The 20,291-nt window shown below is 39.4% G+C and overlaps 1 protein-coding gene across 1 annotated transcript in view; it reads left to right on the top strand.

Annotated features, from left to right (window-relative positions):
- LOC310669932 (spectrin alpha chain, non-erythrocytic 1-like) overlaps nt 1-20,291 on the top strand; it is a gene marked incomplete at both ends in the record, with an annotated part of 24,027 nt that overhangs the window by 1,366 nt on the left and 2,370 nt on the right. The window contains 7 exons of the mRNA XM_083424397.1: nt 1,318-1,472; nt 3,780-3,915; nt 5,540-5,641; nt 8,696-8,833; nt 11,826-11,936; nt 13,731-13,808; nt 15,492-15,879. Coding sequence (XP_083280523.1) covers nt 1,318-1,472; nt 3,780-3,915; nt 5,540-5,641; nt 8,696-8,833; nt 11,826-11,936; nt 13,731-13,808; nt 15,492-15,879 — 1,108 coding nt within the window. The remainder of the gene's footprint in view (nt 1-1,317; nt 1,473-3,779; nt 3,916-5,539; nt 5,642-8,695; nt 8,834-11,825; nt 11,937-13,730; nt 13,809-15,491; nt 15,880-20,291) is intronic.

The raw sequence follows: 20,291 nt of genomic DNA, 5'->3' as shown, positions 1-20,291 counted from the left end.
CCTCCTTCCTCTCCTTCCTTCCCTCCCTCCCTCCTTCCTTCCTTCCTTCCTTCCTTCCCTCCCTCCCTCCCTCTCTCCTTCCTTCCTTCCTTCCTTCCCTCTCTCCTTCTTTCTTCCTTCCCTCCTTCCTTCCTTCCCTCCCTCCCTCCCTCTCTCCCTCTCTCCTTCTTTCCTTCCTTCGCTCTTTCCTTTCTTCCCTGCTCCTCTTTCCTCTCCTCCCTCCCTCTCTCCTTCTTTCTTCCTTCCCACCTCTCCTCTCTCCTTCCTTCCTTCCCTCTCTCCTTCTTTCCTTCCTTTGCTCCTGTTTCCTCTTTCCTCTTCTTTCCTCTTCCTTTGCTCCTTTCTTCCCTGCTCCTGTTTCCTCTTTCCTGCTTCTGTTTCCTCTCCTCCCTCCCTCCCTCTCTCCTTCTTTCCTTCCTTCGCTCCTTCCTTCCTTCCCTGCTCCTGTTTCCTCTCCTCCCTCCCTCCCTCCCTCTCTCCTTCTTTCTTCCTTCCCTCCTCTCCTCTCTCCTTCCTTCCTTCCTTCCCTCTCTCCTTCTTTCTTCCTTCCCTCCTTCCTTCCTTCCCTCCCACTCTCCTTCTTTCCTTCCTTCGCTCCTTCCTTCCTTCCCTGCTCCTGTTTCCTCTCCTCCCTCCCTCTCTCCTTCTTCCTTCCTTCCTTCCTCATCGTAGAATTTTATCCCGATTTCCACAATATGAATTTCTGATTATTTCCTCTTCCTCCTCCTCCGTCTCTCTCCCCCCTTTCCAGGTCAAGGCTCTGGGCTCCGAAGCCTGCCTTCCTTCCTCCCTCCCTCCTTCCCTCCTTCCTTCTCTCCTTCCTTCCTTCCTTCCTTCCTTCCTTCCTTCCTTCCTTCCCTCCCTCCCTCCTTCCTTCCTTCTCTCCCTCCCGCCTTTCTTCCTTCCTTCCTTCCTTCCTTCCCTCCCTTTCTCCTTCTTCCTTCCTTCCCTCCTTCCTTCTCTCCCTCCTTCCTTCCTTCCTTCCCTCCTTCCTTCTCTCCCTCCGTCCCTCCCTCCTTCCTTCCTTCCTTCCTTCCTTCCTTCCTTCCTTCCCTCCCTCCCTCCTTCCTTCCTTCCCTCCCTCCTTCCTTCTCTCCCTCCCTCCCTCCCTCTCTCCTTCTTTCTTCCTTTCCTCCTTCCTTCTCTCCCTCCCTCCCTCCCTCCTTCCTTCCTTCCTTCCTTCCCTCCCTCCCTCCTTGTTTCTTCCTTCCCTCATCATAGAATTGAAATTTTGATTCTTATTCCTATTTCCACACTATGAAATTCTGACATTTCCTCTTCCTCTTCCTCTTCCTCCGTCTCTCTCCCCCTTTCCAGGTCAAGGCTCTGGGCTCCGAATCCGACCGCCTCCAACAGTCCCACCCCCCCAACGCCCCCCAGATCCACGTCAAGCGGGAGGAGCTGGTGGCCAACTGGGAGCAGATTCGCACCCGGGCCGCCGAGAGGCACGCCCACCTGAACGACTCCTACCGGTAAGAGGGGGGGCGGGCCGGTCGGGGGCGAGGGGGGCTCTCCACACACACCCCGGTTTATGTTTATTATTATTATTATTACTGCTACTACTACTCTACTACTACTACTATTACTACTATTACTACTACTACTACTATATTATTATTTTTATTATTTATTATTATTACTACTACTACTACTACTATTATTACTACTACTACCATTACTACTACTACTACTATATTATTATTATTATTATTATTATTATTATTGCTACTACTACTATTATTATTATTACTACTACTACTATTGCTACTACTATTGTTATTATTACTACTACTACTACTACTATTACTACTATATTATTATTGTTATTATTGTTATTATCATTATTATTATTATTTTATTTTTATTATTTTATTAACGACTCCTACCGGTAAGGGGGGGCGGGCCGGGGGGGCGAGGGGTGCTCTCCACACACCCCCCCGGTTTTTTATTATTATTATTATTATTATTATTATTATTATTATTTACACTTCCTATTATTATTATTGTATTGTACACTTCCTGTTCTTATTATTTTTATTATTATTTACACTTCCTATTATTATTATATTATACACTTCCTGTTATTATTATTTTATTATTATTATTATTATTATTATTATTATTATTATTATTATTATTTGCACTTCCTATTATTATTATATTATACACTTCCTGTTGTTATTATTATTACTACTACTATTACTACTACTACTACTACTATTATTGTTATTATTATTTATACTTCCTATTATTATTTTATACACTTCCTGTTATTATTATTATTATTACTACTACTACTACTACTATTATTATTATTTACACTTCCTATTATTATTTTATACACTTCCTGTTACTATTATTATTATTATTATTATTATTATTATTATTATTACCCAGCAGCCCTGGGCTTGCTCCCGCAGTGCTGGAATGCTGCTGCTGCTGCTGTTGTTATTTTTATTATTATTATTATTATTATTATTATTATTTATTATTATTATTATTATTACCCAGCAGCCCACCTGAACGACTCCTACCAGTGAGGGGGGGCGGGCCGGGGGGGCGAGGGGTGCTCTCCACACCCCCCGGTTTATTATTATTATTATTATTATTATTATTATTATTATTATTAATTATGATTATTATTCTAACCCGGCAGGCCTGGGCTTGCTCCCGCAGTGCTTGAATGCTGCTGCTGCTGTTATTATTATTGCTATTATTATTATTATTATTATTATTATTATTACCCAGCAGCCCTGGGCTTGCTCCTGCAACGCTTGAATGCTCCCCAATCTTGGCCCAAAATTTCCCCCCAATCCCCCGCAAATGCTGTGATTTGGCCAATTTATTATTATTGTTACTTTATTATTATTTACACTTCCTATTATTATATTATACACTTCCTGTTCTTCTTCTTCTTCTTCTTCTTCTTCTTCTTACTATTATTATTATTATTTACACTTCCTCTTCTTATAATTATTATTAAATTATATATTCCCCCAAAATTTGCCCCCTACTGAGAAGACCACCGCTTATTATTATTATTATTATACAATTCCTGTTATTATTACTTTGTTATTATTATTATTATATACACTTCTTCTTATAATTATTATTAAATTATCTTTCTCCTGAAAATTTGCCCCCTACTGAGAAGACCGTCACTTAAATTTATTATTATATTATATTATATCATATTATATTCTATTATTATTATTATTATTATATACACTTCTTCTTATAATTATTATTAAATTATCTTTCTCCCGAAAATTTGCCCCCTACTGAGAAGACCGCCACGTAAATTTATTATTATTATTATATATCATATTCTATTATTATTATTATTATTATTATTATTATTATTATTATTATTTTTCCCCCAAAATTTGCCCCCTACTGAGAAGACCGCCACTTAAATTTATTATTATTATATTATATCATATTATATTCTATTATTATTATTATTATTATTATTATTTACTTCCTATTATTATTATACACTTCCTGTTGTTATTTTGTTGTTATTTTGTTGTTTTTTTGTTGTTTTTGTTGTTGTTGTTGTTGTTGTTATTATTATTATTATATACTCTTTTTCTTCCAAAATGCTATGATTTTGCTATTAATACTAATATTAATATTTACACTTCCTATTATTATTATTATTATTATTATTATTATTATTTACTTCCTGTTATTATTTTCATTATTATTATATACACTTCCTCTTCTTCCTCTTCTTAAATTATTATATTTCCCCCCAAAAAATTTGCCCCCCAAAGCCTCCAGCGATTCCTCGCCGATTTCCGCGATCTCACCAGCTGGGTCACCGAAATGAAGGCTTTGATCAACGCTGACGAACTTGCTAACGATGTCGCCGGAGCCGAAGCTCTTCTTGACCGTCATCAGGAACACAAGGTTAATCTTCTTTCGGCGTCAGCCAATCAAATTTTATTAATTTTTACATGACATTGAATTTATTTTTTATGCCTTTTTAAATGACATTAAATTTAATTTTTATGCATTTTTAGTGACTTTTTATAATTTTTTATGCCTTTTTAAATGACATTAAATTTAATTTTTATGCATTTTTAGTGACTTTTTAATGACTTTTTAAATGACATTAAATTTAATTTGTATGCATTTTTAGTGACTTTTTAAAATTTTTATGCCTTTTTAAATGACATTAAATTTAATTTTTATGCATTTTTAGTGACTTTTTTAATTTTTATGCCTTTTTAAATGACATTAAATTTAATTTGTATGCATTTTTAGTGACTTTTTTAATGCCTTTTTAAATGACATTAAATTTAATTTCTATGCATTTTTAGTGACTTTTTAAATTTTTTATGCCTTTTTAAATGACATTAAATTTAATTTTTATGCATTTTTAGTGACTTTTTTAAATTTTTATGCCTTTTTAAATGACATTAAATTTAATTTTTATGCATTTTTAGTGACTTCTTTTATTTTTTATGCCTTTTCAAATGATGTTAAATTTAATTTTTATGCATTTTTGCATTTATTAATTTTAATTTTTATGCATTTTTAAATGGTATCTGTTACATTTAATTTTTATGCCTTTTTAAATGACATTAAATTTAATTTTTATGCATTTTTTGTGACTTTTTTAATTTTTATGCCTTTTTAAATGATGTTAAATTTAATTTTTAGGCATTTTTACATTTATTAATTTTAATTTTTATGCATTTTTAAATGCTATCTGTGACACTTAATTTTTATGCCTTTTTAAATGACATTAATTTTAATTTTTTAGCATTTTTAGGTGACGTTTGTTATGTTTAATTTTTGTTCATTTTTAAATGACGTTAATTAAATGTGTTTTTATTTACATTACCTTTATTGAATTGAATTTTCCATTTATTTCATTGCTGTTTATTACCTGATTAATTGGATTAAATTTAATATTTTTTATGCCTTTTTAAATGATGTTAACTTTAATTTTTGTGCATTTTTACATTTATTAATTTTAATTTTTATGCATTTTTAAATGGTATCTGTGACACTTAATTTTTATGCCTCTTTAAATGACATTAATTTTAATTTTTAAGCCTTTTGTAACGTTTTGTTACATTTAATTTTTGTTCATTTTCAAATGACATTAATTAAATTTGGTTTTTATTTACGTTACCTTTATTGAATTTAATCTTCCATATATTTCATTGCTGTTTATTACCTGATTAATTTGATTAAATTTAATAAATTTTTATGCCTTTTTAAATGATGTTAATTTTAATTTTTGTGCATTTTTGCATTTATTAATTTTAATTTTTATGCATTTTTAAATGGTATCTGTTACACTTAATTTTTATGCCTTTTTAAATGACATTAATTTTAATTTTTAAGCCTTTTTAGGCGACGTTTTGTTACATTTAATTTTTGTGCATTTTCAAATGACATTAATTAAATTTCTTTTTTATTTACATTACCTTTATGGAATTGAATTTTCCATTTATTTCATTGCTGTTTATTACCTGATTAATTGGATTAAATTTAATAAATCAATTTTATCTCCCTGCAGGGAGAAATTGATGCCCATGAGGATAGTTTCAAGTCGGCTGACGAATCGGGACAAGCCCTCCTTGCGGCCGGACATTACGCTTCTGCGGAAGTGAGAGAGAAGGTAAGGAATGAATTATTAGGAAATTATTGGGAAATTATTAAGAAATTATTAGGCAATTATTAGGGAATATTTGGGGAATTATTAGGGAATATTTGGGGAATTATTAGGCAATTATTAGGGAATATTTAGGAAATTATTAGGCAATTATTAGGGAATATTTGGGAAATTATTAGGTAATCATTGTGGTCAGGCATTAAGGGTTAGAGGTCAGCCATTGGGGGTCAGGGGTTGTGTTAGGGTTAGAGGTTAGGCCTTGGGGTTGGGGGTTAGAGGTCAGGCATTGGGGTTAGGGGTTAGAGATCAGGCCTTAGGCTTGGGGGTTAGAGGTCAGGCATTGGGGGTCAGGGGTTTGTGTTAGGGTTAGAGGTTAGGGCTTAGGGTTGGGGGTCAGAGATCAGGGTTAGAGTTGAGGCAATGGGGGTTAGGGGGTTAGGGATTGTGTTAGGGTTAGAGGCTAAGCCTTAGGGTGGGGGGTTAGGGTTAGCGGTCAGGCCTTAGGGTTGGGGGTTAGAGGTCAGGCATTGGGGGTTGGGGGTAAGGGTTAGAGGTCCGGCCTTACCTGGGGGTTAGAGGTCAGGGTTAGAGGTCAGGCATCGGGGGTTAGGGTTAGAGATCAGGCCTTAGACCTGGGGGTTAGAGGTCAGGCATTGGGGGTTGGGGGTAAGGGTTAGAGGTCAGGCCTTAGGGTTGGGGGGTTAGAGGTCAGGCGTTGGGGGTAAGAGGCCCAGCCTTAGACTTGGGGGTTAGAGGACAGGGTTAGAGGTCAGGCATTGGGGGTTAGGGTTAGAGGCTAAGCCTTAGGGTGGGGGGTTAGAGGTAAGGGTTAGCGGTCAGGGGTTAGGGGTTTGTGTTAGGGTTAGAGGCTAGGCCTTAGGGTTGGGGGTTCAAGTTAGAGGTAAGGGTTAGAGGTGAGGCCTTGGGGGTTAGGGGGTTGTGTTAGGGTTAGAGGCTAGGCCTTAGGGTGGGGGGTTAGGGTTAGAGGTCAGGCATTGGGGGTTAGGGGTTAGAGGTTAGGCCTTAGGCTTGGAAGTTAGAGGTCAGGGTTAGAGGTCAGGCATTGGGGGTTAGGGGTTAGAGGTTAGGCCTTAGGATTGGGGGGTTAGAGGTCAGGCATTGGGGGTTGGGGGTAAGGGTTAGAGGTCAGGCCTTAGACCTGGGGGTTAGAGGTCAGGGTTAGAGGTCAGGCCTTAGACTTGGGGGTTAGAGGTCAGGGTTAGAGGTCAGGCCTTAGACTTGGGGGTTAGAGGTCAGGGTTAGAGGTCAGGCCTTAGACCTGGGGGTTAGAGGTCAGGCATAGGGGGTTGGGGGTTTTGTGTTAGGTTTGGGGTGGGGGTTAGGGGTCAGTTTTTAGGACTTAGCGCTTAGTGTTAGGGTTAGAGATCAGACATTGGGGTTAGAGGTTAGGCGTTGGGTGGGGGTTAAAGGTTAGGCATTAGAGGTTAGGAGGTAAGGGTTAGAGGTCAGGCCTTGGGGGTTAGGGGTTAGGGTTAGAGGTCAGGCCTTGAGGTGGGCGTGGGGTTAGAGGTCAGGCCCTGGAGGTTAGGGGTCAGAGTTAGAAGTTAGGCCTTCGGCTGGGGGGTTAGAGGTCAGGGTTAGAGGGTTAGAGGTCAGGCCTTGGGGGTTAGGGGTTTGTGTTAGGGTTAGAGGTCAGGCATTAGAGTTAGGGTGGGGGTTAGAGGTCAGGGTTAGAGGTTAGGGGTTTGTGTTAGGGTTAGAGGTCAGGGTTAGAGGTCAGGCCTTGGGGGTTAGGGGTTTTGTGTTAGGGGGAGTGGGGGTTAGGGGTCGGGTATTAGGGGTTGGGGTTAGAGGTTAGGGTTTGGGGTAGAGGTTAGGGCTCTGTTATTTGGGCTTAGGGGTATTTTATTTTATTTTATTTTATTATAATAAAATAATATAATGAGAATATGAGCATATTATAATATTATTATGATAATAAAATAATATAATGAGAATATGAGCATATTATAATATTATGATGATAATAAAATAATATAATGAGAATATGAGCATATTATAATATTATTATGATAATAAAATAATATAATGAGAATATGAGCATATTATAATATTATGATGATAATAAAATAATATTATGAGAATATGAGCATATTATAATATTATTATGATAATAAAATAATATAATGAGAATATGAGTGTATTATATTATTATGATAATAAAATAATATAATGAGAATATGAGCATATTATATTATTATAATAAAATGATATAATGAGAATATGAGCATATTATATTATTATGATAATAAAATAATATAATGAGAATATGAGTGTATTATATTATTATGATAATAAAATATAATGAGAATATGAGCATATTATAATATTATGATGATAATAAAATAATATAATGAGAATATGAGTGTATTATATTATGATGATAATAAAATAATATAATGAGAATATGAGTGTATTATATTATGATGATAATAAAATAATATAATGAGAATATGAGTGTATTATATTATTATAATAAAATGATATAATGAGAATATGAGCATATTATATTATTATAATAAAATGATATAATGAGAATATGAGCATATTATATTATTATTATAATAAAATGATATAATGAGAATATGAGCATATTATATTATTATTATAATAATATAATGATGTAATATATATGTATTATATAATAATATAATATATAATAACATAATAAATATATTGTTGCTATGTATTTATATATTACATTTATTACTATTACATTTATATATAATATATTATATATTATATTGTATACTATATGATATATATAATACATTATATATATAATAATATATCATATTATATATATAATGTAATACAATACAATAGAATAATATATATTATATATATATAATACAATAGAATAATATATCATATTATATATATAATACAATACAATATAATAATATATAATTAGAATAATATAATATACTAATAATAAATATATTCTATTATTCTTATTATTCTTATTTATTATTCCATTTTTTCATTCTGATACTTCCTGTGCCGACCTCTGACCTCTCCCTCTCTCCGCCCCCCCAGCTGACCGTCCTATCGGAGGAGCGGGCCGCCCTCTTGGAATTATGGGAAGTGCGGCGCCAGCAGTACGAACAATGCATGGACCTCCAGCTTTTCTACCGAGACACCGAGCAAGTCGACAACTGGATGAGCAAGCAGGAGGTCAGATTCGAACCCGGAGCCGGAAGGTTCCGGAAAAGCCCAGAATCCCCCATTCGAACCCAGAACCCTCAGGATCCGGGAAGCTGGGATTCGAACCCGGAGCCGGAAGGTTCCGGAAAAGCCCAGAGTCCGGGAAGGAGGGTCTCTAACTCGAACCCGCAAACCCTAATGCCTGACCTCTAACCCTGACCTCTAACCCCAATGCCTGACCTCTAACCCCAATGCCTGATCTCTAACCCTGACCCCTAACCCCAATGCCAGACCTCTAACCCTGACCCCTAACCCCCAATGCCTGACCTCTAACCCCCAACCCTAAGGCCTAACCTCTAACCCTAACCCCCAATGCCTGACCTCTAACCCTGACCCCTAACCCCCAATGCCTGACCTCTAACCCCCAACCCTAAGGCCTAACCTCTAACCCTAACCCCCAATGCCTGACCCCTAACCCTTGCCTCTAACACTAACCTTTGACCCTAAGGCCTGACCTCTAACCCTAACCCTAACCCCTAACCCCCAATGCCTGACCTCTAACCCTTACCTCTACCTCTAACCCCCAACCTCTAAGGCCTGACCTCTAACCCCTAACCCCCAATGCCTGACCTCTAACCCTGACCCCTAACCCCCAATGCCTGACCTCTAACCCTGACCCCTAACCCCCAATGCCTGACCTCTAACCCTTACCTCTACCTCTAACCCCCAACCTCTAATGCCTGACCTCTAACCCCCAACCCTAAGGCCTAACCTCTAACCCCCAACCCCCAATGCCTGACCTCTAACCCCTAACCCCAATGCCTGACCTCTAACCCTGACCCCTAACCCCCAATGCCTGACCTCTAACCCTGACCCCTAACCACCTATGCCTGACCCCTAACCCTTGCCTCTAACTCTAACCTTCGACCCTAAGGCCTAATCTCTAACCCTAACCCCCCTAACCCTTAATGCCTGACCTCTAACCCTGACCCCTAACCCCCAATGCCTGACCTCTAACCCTGACCTCTACCTCTAACCCCCAACCTCTAATGCCTGACCTCTAACCCCCCAGCCTAAGGCCTAACCTCTAACCCCTAACCCCCAATGCCTGACCTCTAACCCTAACCCCTAACCCCCAATGCCTGACCTCTAACCCTTAGCTCTACCTCTAACCCCCAACCTCTAATGCCTGACCTCTAACCCCCAAGCCTAACCCTAACCCCCAATGCCTGACCCCTAACCCTCGCCTCTAACCTTCGACCCTAAGGCCTAATCTCTAACCCTAACACCCCTAACCCTTAATGCCTGACCTCTAACTCAAACTCCCAACCCTAAGGCCTAACCTCTAACCCCTAACCCCCAATGCCTGACCTCTAACCCTGACCTCTAACCCTAACACTGACCCCTAACTCCAACCCCAATGCCAGGCCTCTAACCTGAATCCCTAACACCAACCCCTAACCCCCAGTGCCAGACCCCTAACCCTCACCTCTAACCCCCACCCCAATCCTAAGGCCTGAGCTCTAACCCGGACACAAAGCCCTAACCCCCAATGCCTGACCTCTAACCCCCAACCCTAACCCCCAATGCCTGACCTCTAACCCCTAACCCCCAATCCCTGACCTCTAACCCCCACCCCAATCCTAAGGCCTGAGCTCTAACCCGGACACAAAGCCCTAACCCCCAATGCCTGACCTCTAACTCCAACCCCTAACCTCTAACCCTAACCCCCAACCCTAACCCAAACCCCTAACCCCAATGCCTGACCTCTAACCCTAACCCTAAACCCCAACCCTAACACAAACCCCTGACCCCCAATGCCTGACCTCTAACCCCAACCCTAACCCAAACCCCTAACCCCCAATGCCTGACCTCTAACCCTAACCCCCAACCCTAACCCAAACCCCTGACCCCCAATGCCTGACCTCTAACCCTAACCCCCAACCCTAACCCAAACCCCTAACCCCCAATGCCTGACCTCTAACCCCAACCCTAACCCAAACCCCTAACCCCCAATGCCTGACCTCTAACCCTAACCCCCAATGCCTGACCTCTAACCCAACCCTAACCCCTAACCCCCAATGCCTGACCTCTAACCCCCAACCTAACCCTCACCCCAAACCCTCTTCTCTAACCTCTAACCCCCAACCCTGACCCCTAACCCTGACCCCCAACCTCAAACCCTCACCCCAAACCCTCGTCTCTAAACCCCAACCCTGACCCCTAACCCTGACCCCCAACCTCGAACCCTCACCCCAAACCCTCATCTCTAACCTCTAACCCCCAACCCTCACCCCTAACCCTGACCCCCAACCTCGAACCCTCACCCCAAACCCTCGTCTCTAACCCCCAACCCTGACCCCTAACCCTAACCCTGACCCCCAACCTCGAACCCTCACCCCAAACCCTCGCCTCTAACCCCCAACCCTGACCCCTAACCCTGATACCCAACCTCGAACCCTCCCCCCAAACCCTCATCTCTAACCCCCAACCCTGACCCCTAACCCTGACCCCCAACCTAACCCTCTAACCCCCAACCCCGACCCCTAACCCTGACCCCCAACCTTGAACCCTCACCCCCAACCCTGACCCCTAAGCCGGGGGTCAGCGATCCACGGCCCCCAAGCGCAGAAATCGAATTGGGATTGGAATTGAATTGAAAGGAGAATTCAGCTTCGGAAATCAAATTAAAAATGGGATTTTAATCCATTTTTTTGTATGATTGGCTGTGAGCTGCGGAGTTTTTTTCAATTTATATTTTATGTTATTGTTATTTATTATGATAAATATTATTTTAATAAATAATAATAATATAATAATATAATAATAATTACTATTTAATAACAATAATAATAATAATTGCTATTTTATAATATAATATAATATAATATAATATAATATAATATAATATAATATAATATAATATAATATTTAATAATAATTATAATACTAATAAATATTATTTTATTATTTTTATTATTAATACTATTAAAAATAATATATATTTTTTTCTTTTTCCCAGGCTTTCCTGCTGAATGAAGATCTGGGCGATTCTCTCGACAGCGTGGAAGCGCTGCTGAAAAAACACGAAGATTTTGAGAAATCGCTCAGCGCCCAAGAAGAAAAAATCACGGTAATTCCTTTAATTTTCAGAATTAAATAATTCCCATTTTCAGAATTTCCATTTTTATTTTTGTGGTCATAAAGGACATTTTCCTTTTTAAATTCCTATCATTTCCATTTCCATTTTAATAACCTCCGTTAAAAAAATTTCCATTGTAACCATTTCCATTTTATTTTCATGGTCCTAATTTTCTTGGTAATCACGGTCATTTTCCTTTTTAATTTCCCTATAATCTGCATTTTAACAATTTCCATTTTAATAATTTCCATTTTAATAATCTCCATTTTAATAATTTCAATTTTAATAATCTCCATTTTAATAATCTCCATTTTAATAATCTCCATTTTAATAATCTCCATTTTTATAATTTCCATTTTAATAATTTCCGTTCCAACCATATCCATTTCCGCTTTAATTTTCACGGTAATAATTTTTGAGTCATTTCCATTTCAATCATTTGCCATTACTTTTTAATTTTCATTTGAATCATCATCATCATTTGCATCATTTTTTAATTATTCTGTTGGGAGTGCCTGGGGAAACCCAGCCAGATGGGAGGGGTATAAATAGTAATTATTATTATTATTATTATTATTATTAAGCCCAGGAAGGGGAGCCTCCAATTATTATTATTATTATTATTATTATTATTATTATTATTATTATTTCATTTCTATTTTTATATTTATGTTTATTTCATTTATACCCATCCTTTGGTCCCCTGATAAAATGCTATTATTATTATTATTATTATTATTATTAAGCCCATTCTTCTTCTTTTTCTTCTTCTTCTTATTATTATTATTATTATGTAATTATTATTATTATTAAATTGTAAATGTTATTATATTATTATATTATATTATATTATATTATATTATATTATATTATATTATATTATTAAATAGTTATTATTATTATTATTATTATTATTATTATTATTATTATATAGTAATTCTTATTCTTATTCTTATTAAATAGTTAATATTATTACTACTACTACTAATTTTAATAATTTCGGTTTCTGTTTTCATAACCAACATTTTAACAATTTCCATTTCCATTTTGATTTTCGCGGTCATCATTTTCACGGCAATAAGGGTCGTTTTTCCTTTTTAATTTTTCTTTTTAATTTCCATTTCTGTTTTAACCATTTCCACTTTAGCAATTTCCATGTTGATTTTCATGGGAACAATTTTCATTTTCATGGTCATTATAAATATTATTATTATTACATCATTATTACTATTACTACTATTAATATTAATTCAAATTTGCAGGCCCTGGACAAATTACTACTATTAGTACTATTAATATTAATTCAAATTTCCATTTTAGCAATTTCCATGTTGATTTTCACGGGAACAATTTTCATTTTCGTGGTCATCATAAATATTATTATTATTACATCATTATTACTATTACTACTATTAATATTAATTCAAATTTGCAGGCCCTGGGCGAATTACTACTATTACTACTATTAATATTAATTCAAATTTCCACTTTAGCAATTTCCATGTTAATTTTCACGGGAACAATTAACATTTTCATGGTCATCATAAATATTATTATTATTACATCGTTATTACTATTACTACTATTAATATTAATTCAAATTTGCAGGCCCTGGGCGAATTACTACTATTAGTACTATTAATATTAATTCAAATTTCCACTTTGGCAATTTCCATGTTGATTTCCATGGGAGCAATTTTCATTTTCGTGGTCATCATAAATATTATTATTATTATTATTATCATTATTACTATTACTACTATTAATATTAATTCAAATTTGCAGGCCCTTGACGAATTTGCCACCAAACTGATGCAAAACAATCACTACGCAAAAGAGGATGTTTCGAGCCGAAGAGACGCGGTAAGTTTATTTCCCCCCCTAATATTTCCTATTATTTCAATTTATTCTAATTTATTTCATATTATTTATTATTTTACATTAATTTATTCTAATTTATTTCATATTCTTTTCCTCTATTCTATTCCGTTCCATTTTATCCCCCTAATATTTCAATTTATTCTAATTTATTTCATATTCTTTATTATTTCATATTAATTTATTCTCATTTATTTCATGTTCTTTTCTTCTATTCTATTCCATTCCATTTTATCCCCCTAATATTTCAATTTATTCTAATTTATTTCGTATTATTTATTATTTCATATTAATTTATTCTTATTTATTTCATATTCTTTTCTTCTATTCTATTCCATTCCATTTTATCCCCCTCATATTTCATATTATTTCAATTTATTCTAATTTATTTCATGTTCTTTACTTCTATTTCATTCCCTTTTAGCCCCCTAATATTTCATATTATTTCAATTTATCCAATTATATTACATTTATTATTACGTTTATTATATTGCATTTATTATTAATATTATTATATTACATTTATTATTAATATCATATTTATTTCTATATTTATTGTATTACATTTTTTATTAATATTATAATATATTATATTACATTTATTATTAATAGTATTATATTGCATTTATTATTATATTTATTGTATTACATTTATTATTAACATTATAATATATTACATTTATTATTCTATTTATTGTATTCTATTTAGAATTAAGATCATGATATTCAATATATTACATTTATTATTTCTAATATCTATTATTATTATTATTATTATTATTCAGCTCTTATTATTAATATTATTATATTGCATTTATTCTATTTATTGTATTACATTTATTATTAATATAATATATTATATTACATTTATTATTCTATTTATTGTATTCTACTTAGAATTAAGATCATGATATTCAATATATTACATTTATTATTTTTAATATTTATTATTATTATTATTATTATTCAGCTCTTATTATTAATATTATTATTATATAGCATTTATTATTCTATTTATTGTATTACATTTTTATGAATATTATAATATATTATATTACATTTATTATTCTATTTATTGTATTTAGAATTAAAATCATGATATTTAATATATTACATTTACTATTTCCAATATTTATTATTATTATTCAGCTCTTATTATTAATATTATTATTATATTGCATTTATTATTCTATTTATTGTATTCCATTTATTATTAATATTATAACATATCACATTTATTATTCTATTTATTGTATTCTATCTAGAATTAAGATCATGATATTTAATATATTACATTAATTATTTCTAATATTTATTATTTTTTTATTATTATTATTATTAAGCTCTTATTAATATTGTAATATATTACATTTATTATTCTATTTATTGTATTCTATTTAGAATTCAGATCGTGATATGTAATATATTACATTTATTATTTCTAATATTTATTCTTATTTTTATTATTCAGCTCTTATTATTATTATTATATTGCATTTATTGTATTCCATTTTTTATTAATATTATATGTTATATTACATTTATTATTATATTTATTGTATTCTGTTTAGAATTAAGATCATGATATTCAATATATTACATTTATTATTTCTAATATTTATTATTATTATTATTATTATTATTATTATTATTATTATTATTATTCAGCTCTTGAACCGCCGCAACGCCCTCCACGAAAGGGCGCTCCGCCGCCGGGCGCAACTCGCCGACTCCTTCCACCTCCAGCAGTTCTTCCGCGATTCGGACGAACTGAAGAGTTGGGTCAACGAGAAGATGAAGACGGCCACCGACGAGGCCTACAAGGTGCGGGGGCCCGTTTCCTGTCCCACTTCCTGTCGAGGACCCGCCTCCTTTCCCGTTTCCTCTCTGGACCCAGATTCCTTCCTTGTTTCCTGTCTGGACCCGGATTCCTTCCCCATTTCCTGTCGGGGCTGGACTTGTTTCCTGTTTGGGCCAGGATTCCTTCCCTGTTTCCTGTCGGGGCCCGGATACTTCCCCGTTTCCTCTCTGGACCCAGATTCCTTCCTTGTTTCCTGTCTGGACCCGGATTCCTTTCCCATTTCCTGTCTGGGCATGGATTCCTTTCCCATTTCCTGTCTGGGCCAGGATTCATTTCGCATTTCCTGTTGGGGCTGGACTTGTTTCCTGTTTCCTGTCGGGGCCCAGATTCCTTTCCCATTTCCTGTCTGGGCCCGGATTCCTTTCCCATTTCCTGTCAAGGCCCAGATTCCTTTCCCATTTCCTGTCGGGGCCCGGATTCCTTTCCCATTTCCTGCCTAGGCCCAGATTCCTTCCCCATTTCCTGTTGGGGCTGGACTTGTTTCCTGTTTCCTGTCGGGGGCCGGACTCCTTTCCCGGATACTTCCCCATTTCCTGTCTGGGCCTGGACTCACTTCCCGTTTCCTGTTTGGGCCCAGATTCCTTTCCCATTTCCTGTCTGGCCCAGATTCCTTTCCCATTTCCTGTCTGGGCCCAGATTCCCTTTCCATTTCCTGTCTGGGCCCAGATTCCTTCCCCATTTCCTGTTGGGGCTGGACTTTTTCCTGTTTGGGCCAGGATTCCTTCCCTGTTTCCTCTCGGGGCCCAGATACTTCCCCATTTCCTGTCTGGCCCCAGATTTCCTGTCCCACTTCCTGTCGGGGACCCGCCTCCTTTCCCGTTTCCTCTCTGGACCCAGATTCCTTCCTCGTTTCCTGTCTGGACCCGGATTCCTTCCCCATTTCCTGTTGGGGCATGGATTCCTTCCCCGTTTCCTGTCTGGGCCCAGATTCCTTTCCCATTTCCTGTCTGGGCCCGGATTCCTTCCCCATTTCCTGTTGGGGCTGGACTTGTTTCCTGTTTCCTGTCGGGGGCCGGACTCCTTTCCCGGATACTTCCCCATTTCCTGTCTGGGCCTGGACTCACTTCCCATTTCCTGTTTGGGCCCAGATTCCTTTCCCATTTCCTGTCAAGGCCTAGATTCCTTTCCCATTTCCTGTCTGGGCCCGGATTCCTTCCCCATTTCCTGTTGAGGCTGGACTTGTTTCCTGTTTGGGCCAGGATTCCTTCCCTGTTTCCTGTCTGGACCCGTATTCCTTTCCCATTTCCTGTTGGGGCACGGATTCCTTTCCCATTTCCTGTCAAGGCCCAGATTCCTTTCCCATTTCCTGTCTGGGCCCGGATTCCTTTCCCGTTTCCTGTTGGGGCTGGACTTGTTTCCTGTTTGGGCCAGGATTCCTTCCCTGTTTCCTGTTGGGGCCCGGATACTTCCCCATTTCCTGTTGGGGCTGGACTTGTTTCCTGTTTTCTGTCTGGGCCCAGATTCCTTTCCCATTTCCTGTCAAGGCCCAGATTCCTTTCCCATTTCCTGTCTTTGCCCGGATTCCTTCCCCATTTCCTGTTGAGGCTGGACTTGTTTCCTATTTGGGCCAGGATTCGTTCCCTGTTTCCTGTCGGGGCCCGGATACTTCCCCGTTTCCTGTCTGGGCCCAGATTCCTTTCCCATTTCCTGTCTGGGCCCGGATTCCTTCCCCATTTCCTGTTGGGGCTGGACTTGTTTCCTGTTTCCTGTCTGGGCCCAGATTCCTTTCCCATTTCCTGTTGGGGCTGGACTTGTTTTCCGTTTCCTGTTGGGGCTGGACTTGTTTCCTGTTTCCTGTCTGGCCCCAGATTCCTTTCCCATTTCCTGTTGGGGCTGGACTTGTTTTCCGTTTCCTGTTGGGGCTGGACTTGTTTCCTGTTTCCTGTCTGGGCCCAGATTCCTTTCCCATTTCCTGTTGGGGCTGGACTTGTTTTCCGTTTCCTGTTGGGGCTGGACTTGTTTCCTGTTTCCTGTCTGGGCCCAGATTCCTTTCCCATTTCCTGTTGGGGCTGGACTTGTTTCCCATTTCCTGTTGGGGCTGGACTTGTTTCCTGTTTCCTGTCTGGGCCCAGATTCCTTTCCCATTTCCTGTTGGGGCTGGACTTGTTTCCCATTTCCTGTTGGGGCTGGACTTGTTTCCTGTTTCCTGTCTGGGCCCAGATTCCTTTCCCATTTCCTGTTGGGGCTGGGCTTGTTTCCTGTTTGGGCCAGGAGTCCTTCCCCGTTTCCTGTCTGGGCCCAGATTCCTTTCCCATTTCCTGTCAAGGCCCAGATTCCTTTCCCATTTCCTGTCTGGGCCCGGATTCCTTCCCCATTTCCTGTTGGGGCTGGACTTCTTTCCTGTTTGGGCCAGGATTCCTTTCCCATTTCCTGTTGGGGCACAGATTCCTTTCTCATTTCCTGTCGGGGCCCGGATTCCTTTCCCGTTTCCTGTCGGGGCCCGGATTCCTTCCCCATTTCCTGTTGGGGCTGGACTTTTTTCCTGTTTGGGACAGGATTCCCTCCGTGTTTCCTGTCGGGGCCCGGATACTTCCCCATTTCCTGTCTGCACCCGGATTCCTTTCCCATTTCCTGTTGGGGCACGGATTCCTTTCCCATTTCCTGTCAAGGTCCAGATTCCTTTCCCTTTTCCTGTCAAGGTCCAGATTCCTTTCCCATTTCCTGTTGGGGCTGGACTTGTTTCCTGTTTCCTGTCTGGGCCAGGATTCCTTCCCCATTTCCTGTTGGGGCTGGACTTGTTTCCTGTTTGGGCCAGGATTCCTTCCCTGTTTCGTGTCTGGACCCGGATTCCTTCCCCATTTCCTGTCTGGGCCCAGATTCCTTTCCCATTTCCTGTCTGGGCCCGGATTCCTTCCCCATTTCCTGTTGGGGCTGGACTTGTTTCCTGTTTGGGCCAGGATTCCTTCCCTGTTTCCTGTCAGGGCCTGGATACTTCCCCACTTCCTGTCTGGGCCCGGGCTCCTTCCCCTTTTCCTGTCAGGCCCGGATTCCTTCCCATTTCCTGTCAAGGCCCAGATTCCTTTCCCATTTCCTGTCTGGGCCCAGATTCCTTTCCCATTTCCTGTCTGGGCCCAGATTCCTTCCCCATTTCCTGTTGGGGCCGGACTTGTTTCCTGTTTGGGCCAGGATTCCTTCCGGGGCCCGGATACTTCCCCATTTCCTGTCTGGACCCAGATTCCTTTCCCGTTTCCTGTCTGAGCCCAGATTCCTTTCCCGTTTCCTTTTGGGGCTGGACTTGTTTCCTGTTTGGGCCAGGATTCCTTCCCTGTTTCCTGTCGGGGCCCGGATACTTCCCCATTTCCTGTCTGGCCCCAGATTCCTTTTCCATTTCCTGTCTGGGCCCAGATTCCTTCCCCATTTCCTGTTGGGGCTGGACTTGTTTCCCGTTTCCTGTTGGGGCCCAGATTCTTTTCCCATTTCCTGTTGGGGCTGGACTTGTTTCCTGTTTCCTGTTGGGACCTGGACTCCTTTCCCGTTTCCTTTCTGGGCCTAGACTCTTTTCTCGTTTCCTGTCAAGGCCCAGATTCCTTTCCCGTTTCCTGTCTGGGCCTGGACTCCCTTCCCATTTCCTGTTGGGGCTGGACTTGTTTCCTGTTTCCTGTTGGGACCTGGACTCCTTTCCGGTTTCCTGTCAAGGGCAGGACTCCTTTTCCATTTCCTCTTGGGGCCCGGACTCGTTTCCTGTCTGGGCCTGGGCTCCTTTCCCGTTTCCTGTCTGGCCTTGTGCTATTTTCCTGTTTCCTGTTGGTACCCAGACTCATTTCCTGTCTGGGCCTGGGCTCCCTTCCAGTTTCCTGTTGGGGCCTAGACTCATTTCCTGTTGCGGCCCGGATTCCTTTCCCCTTTCCTGTCTGGGCCTGGGCCCACTTCCCGTTTCCTGTTGGGACCCGGACTCGTTTCCTGTCTCGGCCCAAACTCCTTTCCCATTTCCTGTCTCGACCCCGCCTCCTTTCCCGTTTCCTGTCTGGGCTTGGGCTCCTTTCCTGTTTCCTGTTGGTACCCGGACTCATTTCCTGTCTGGGCCTGGGCTCCCTTCCAGTTTCCTGTTGGGACCCGGACTCGTTTCCTTTCTGGGCCTGGATTCTTTTCCCGTTTCCTGTCAAGGCCCAGATTCCTTTCCCGTTTCCTCTCTGGGCCTGGACTCCCTTCCCATTTCCTGTTGGAGCTTGGGCTACTTTCCTGTTTCCTATTGGTACCCGGACTCATTTCCTATCTGGGCCTGGGCTCCCTTCCAGTTTCCTGTTGGGACCCGGACTCGTTTCCTTTCTGGGCCTGGATTCGTTTCCCGTTTCCTGTCAAGGCCCAGATTCCTTTCCCGTTTCCTGTCTAGGCCTGGACTCCCTTCCCATTTCCTGTTGGGGCTGGACTTGTTTCCTGTTTCCTGTTGGGACCTGGAATCCTTTCCAGTTTCCTGTCAAGGGCAGGACTCCTTTTCCATTTCCTGTTGGGACCCGGACTCGTTTCCTGTCTGGGCTTGGGCTCCTTTCCTGTTTCCTGTCTGGGCTTGGGCTACTTTCCTGTTTCCTGTTGGTACCCGGACTCATTTCCTATCTGGGCCTGGGCTCCCTTCCAGTTTCCTGTTGGGGCCTGTACTCATTTCCTGTTGC

The sequence above is a fragment of the Podarcis tiliguerta genome (assembly GCF_965153285.1).
Source record: "Podarcis tiliguerta genome assembly, chromosome: Z".
Classification (NCBI taxonomy): Eukaryota; Metazoa; Chordata; class Lepidosauria; order Squamata; family Lacertidae; genus Podarcis; species Podarcis tiliguerta.
This window is presented reverse-complemented; position numbering and strand designations above follow the sequence as displayed.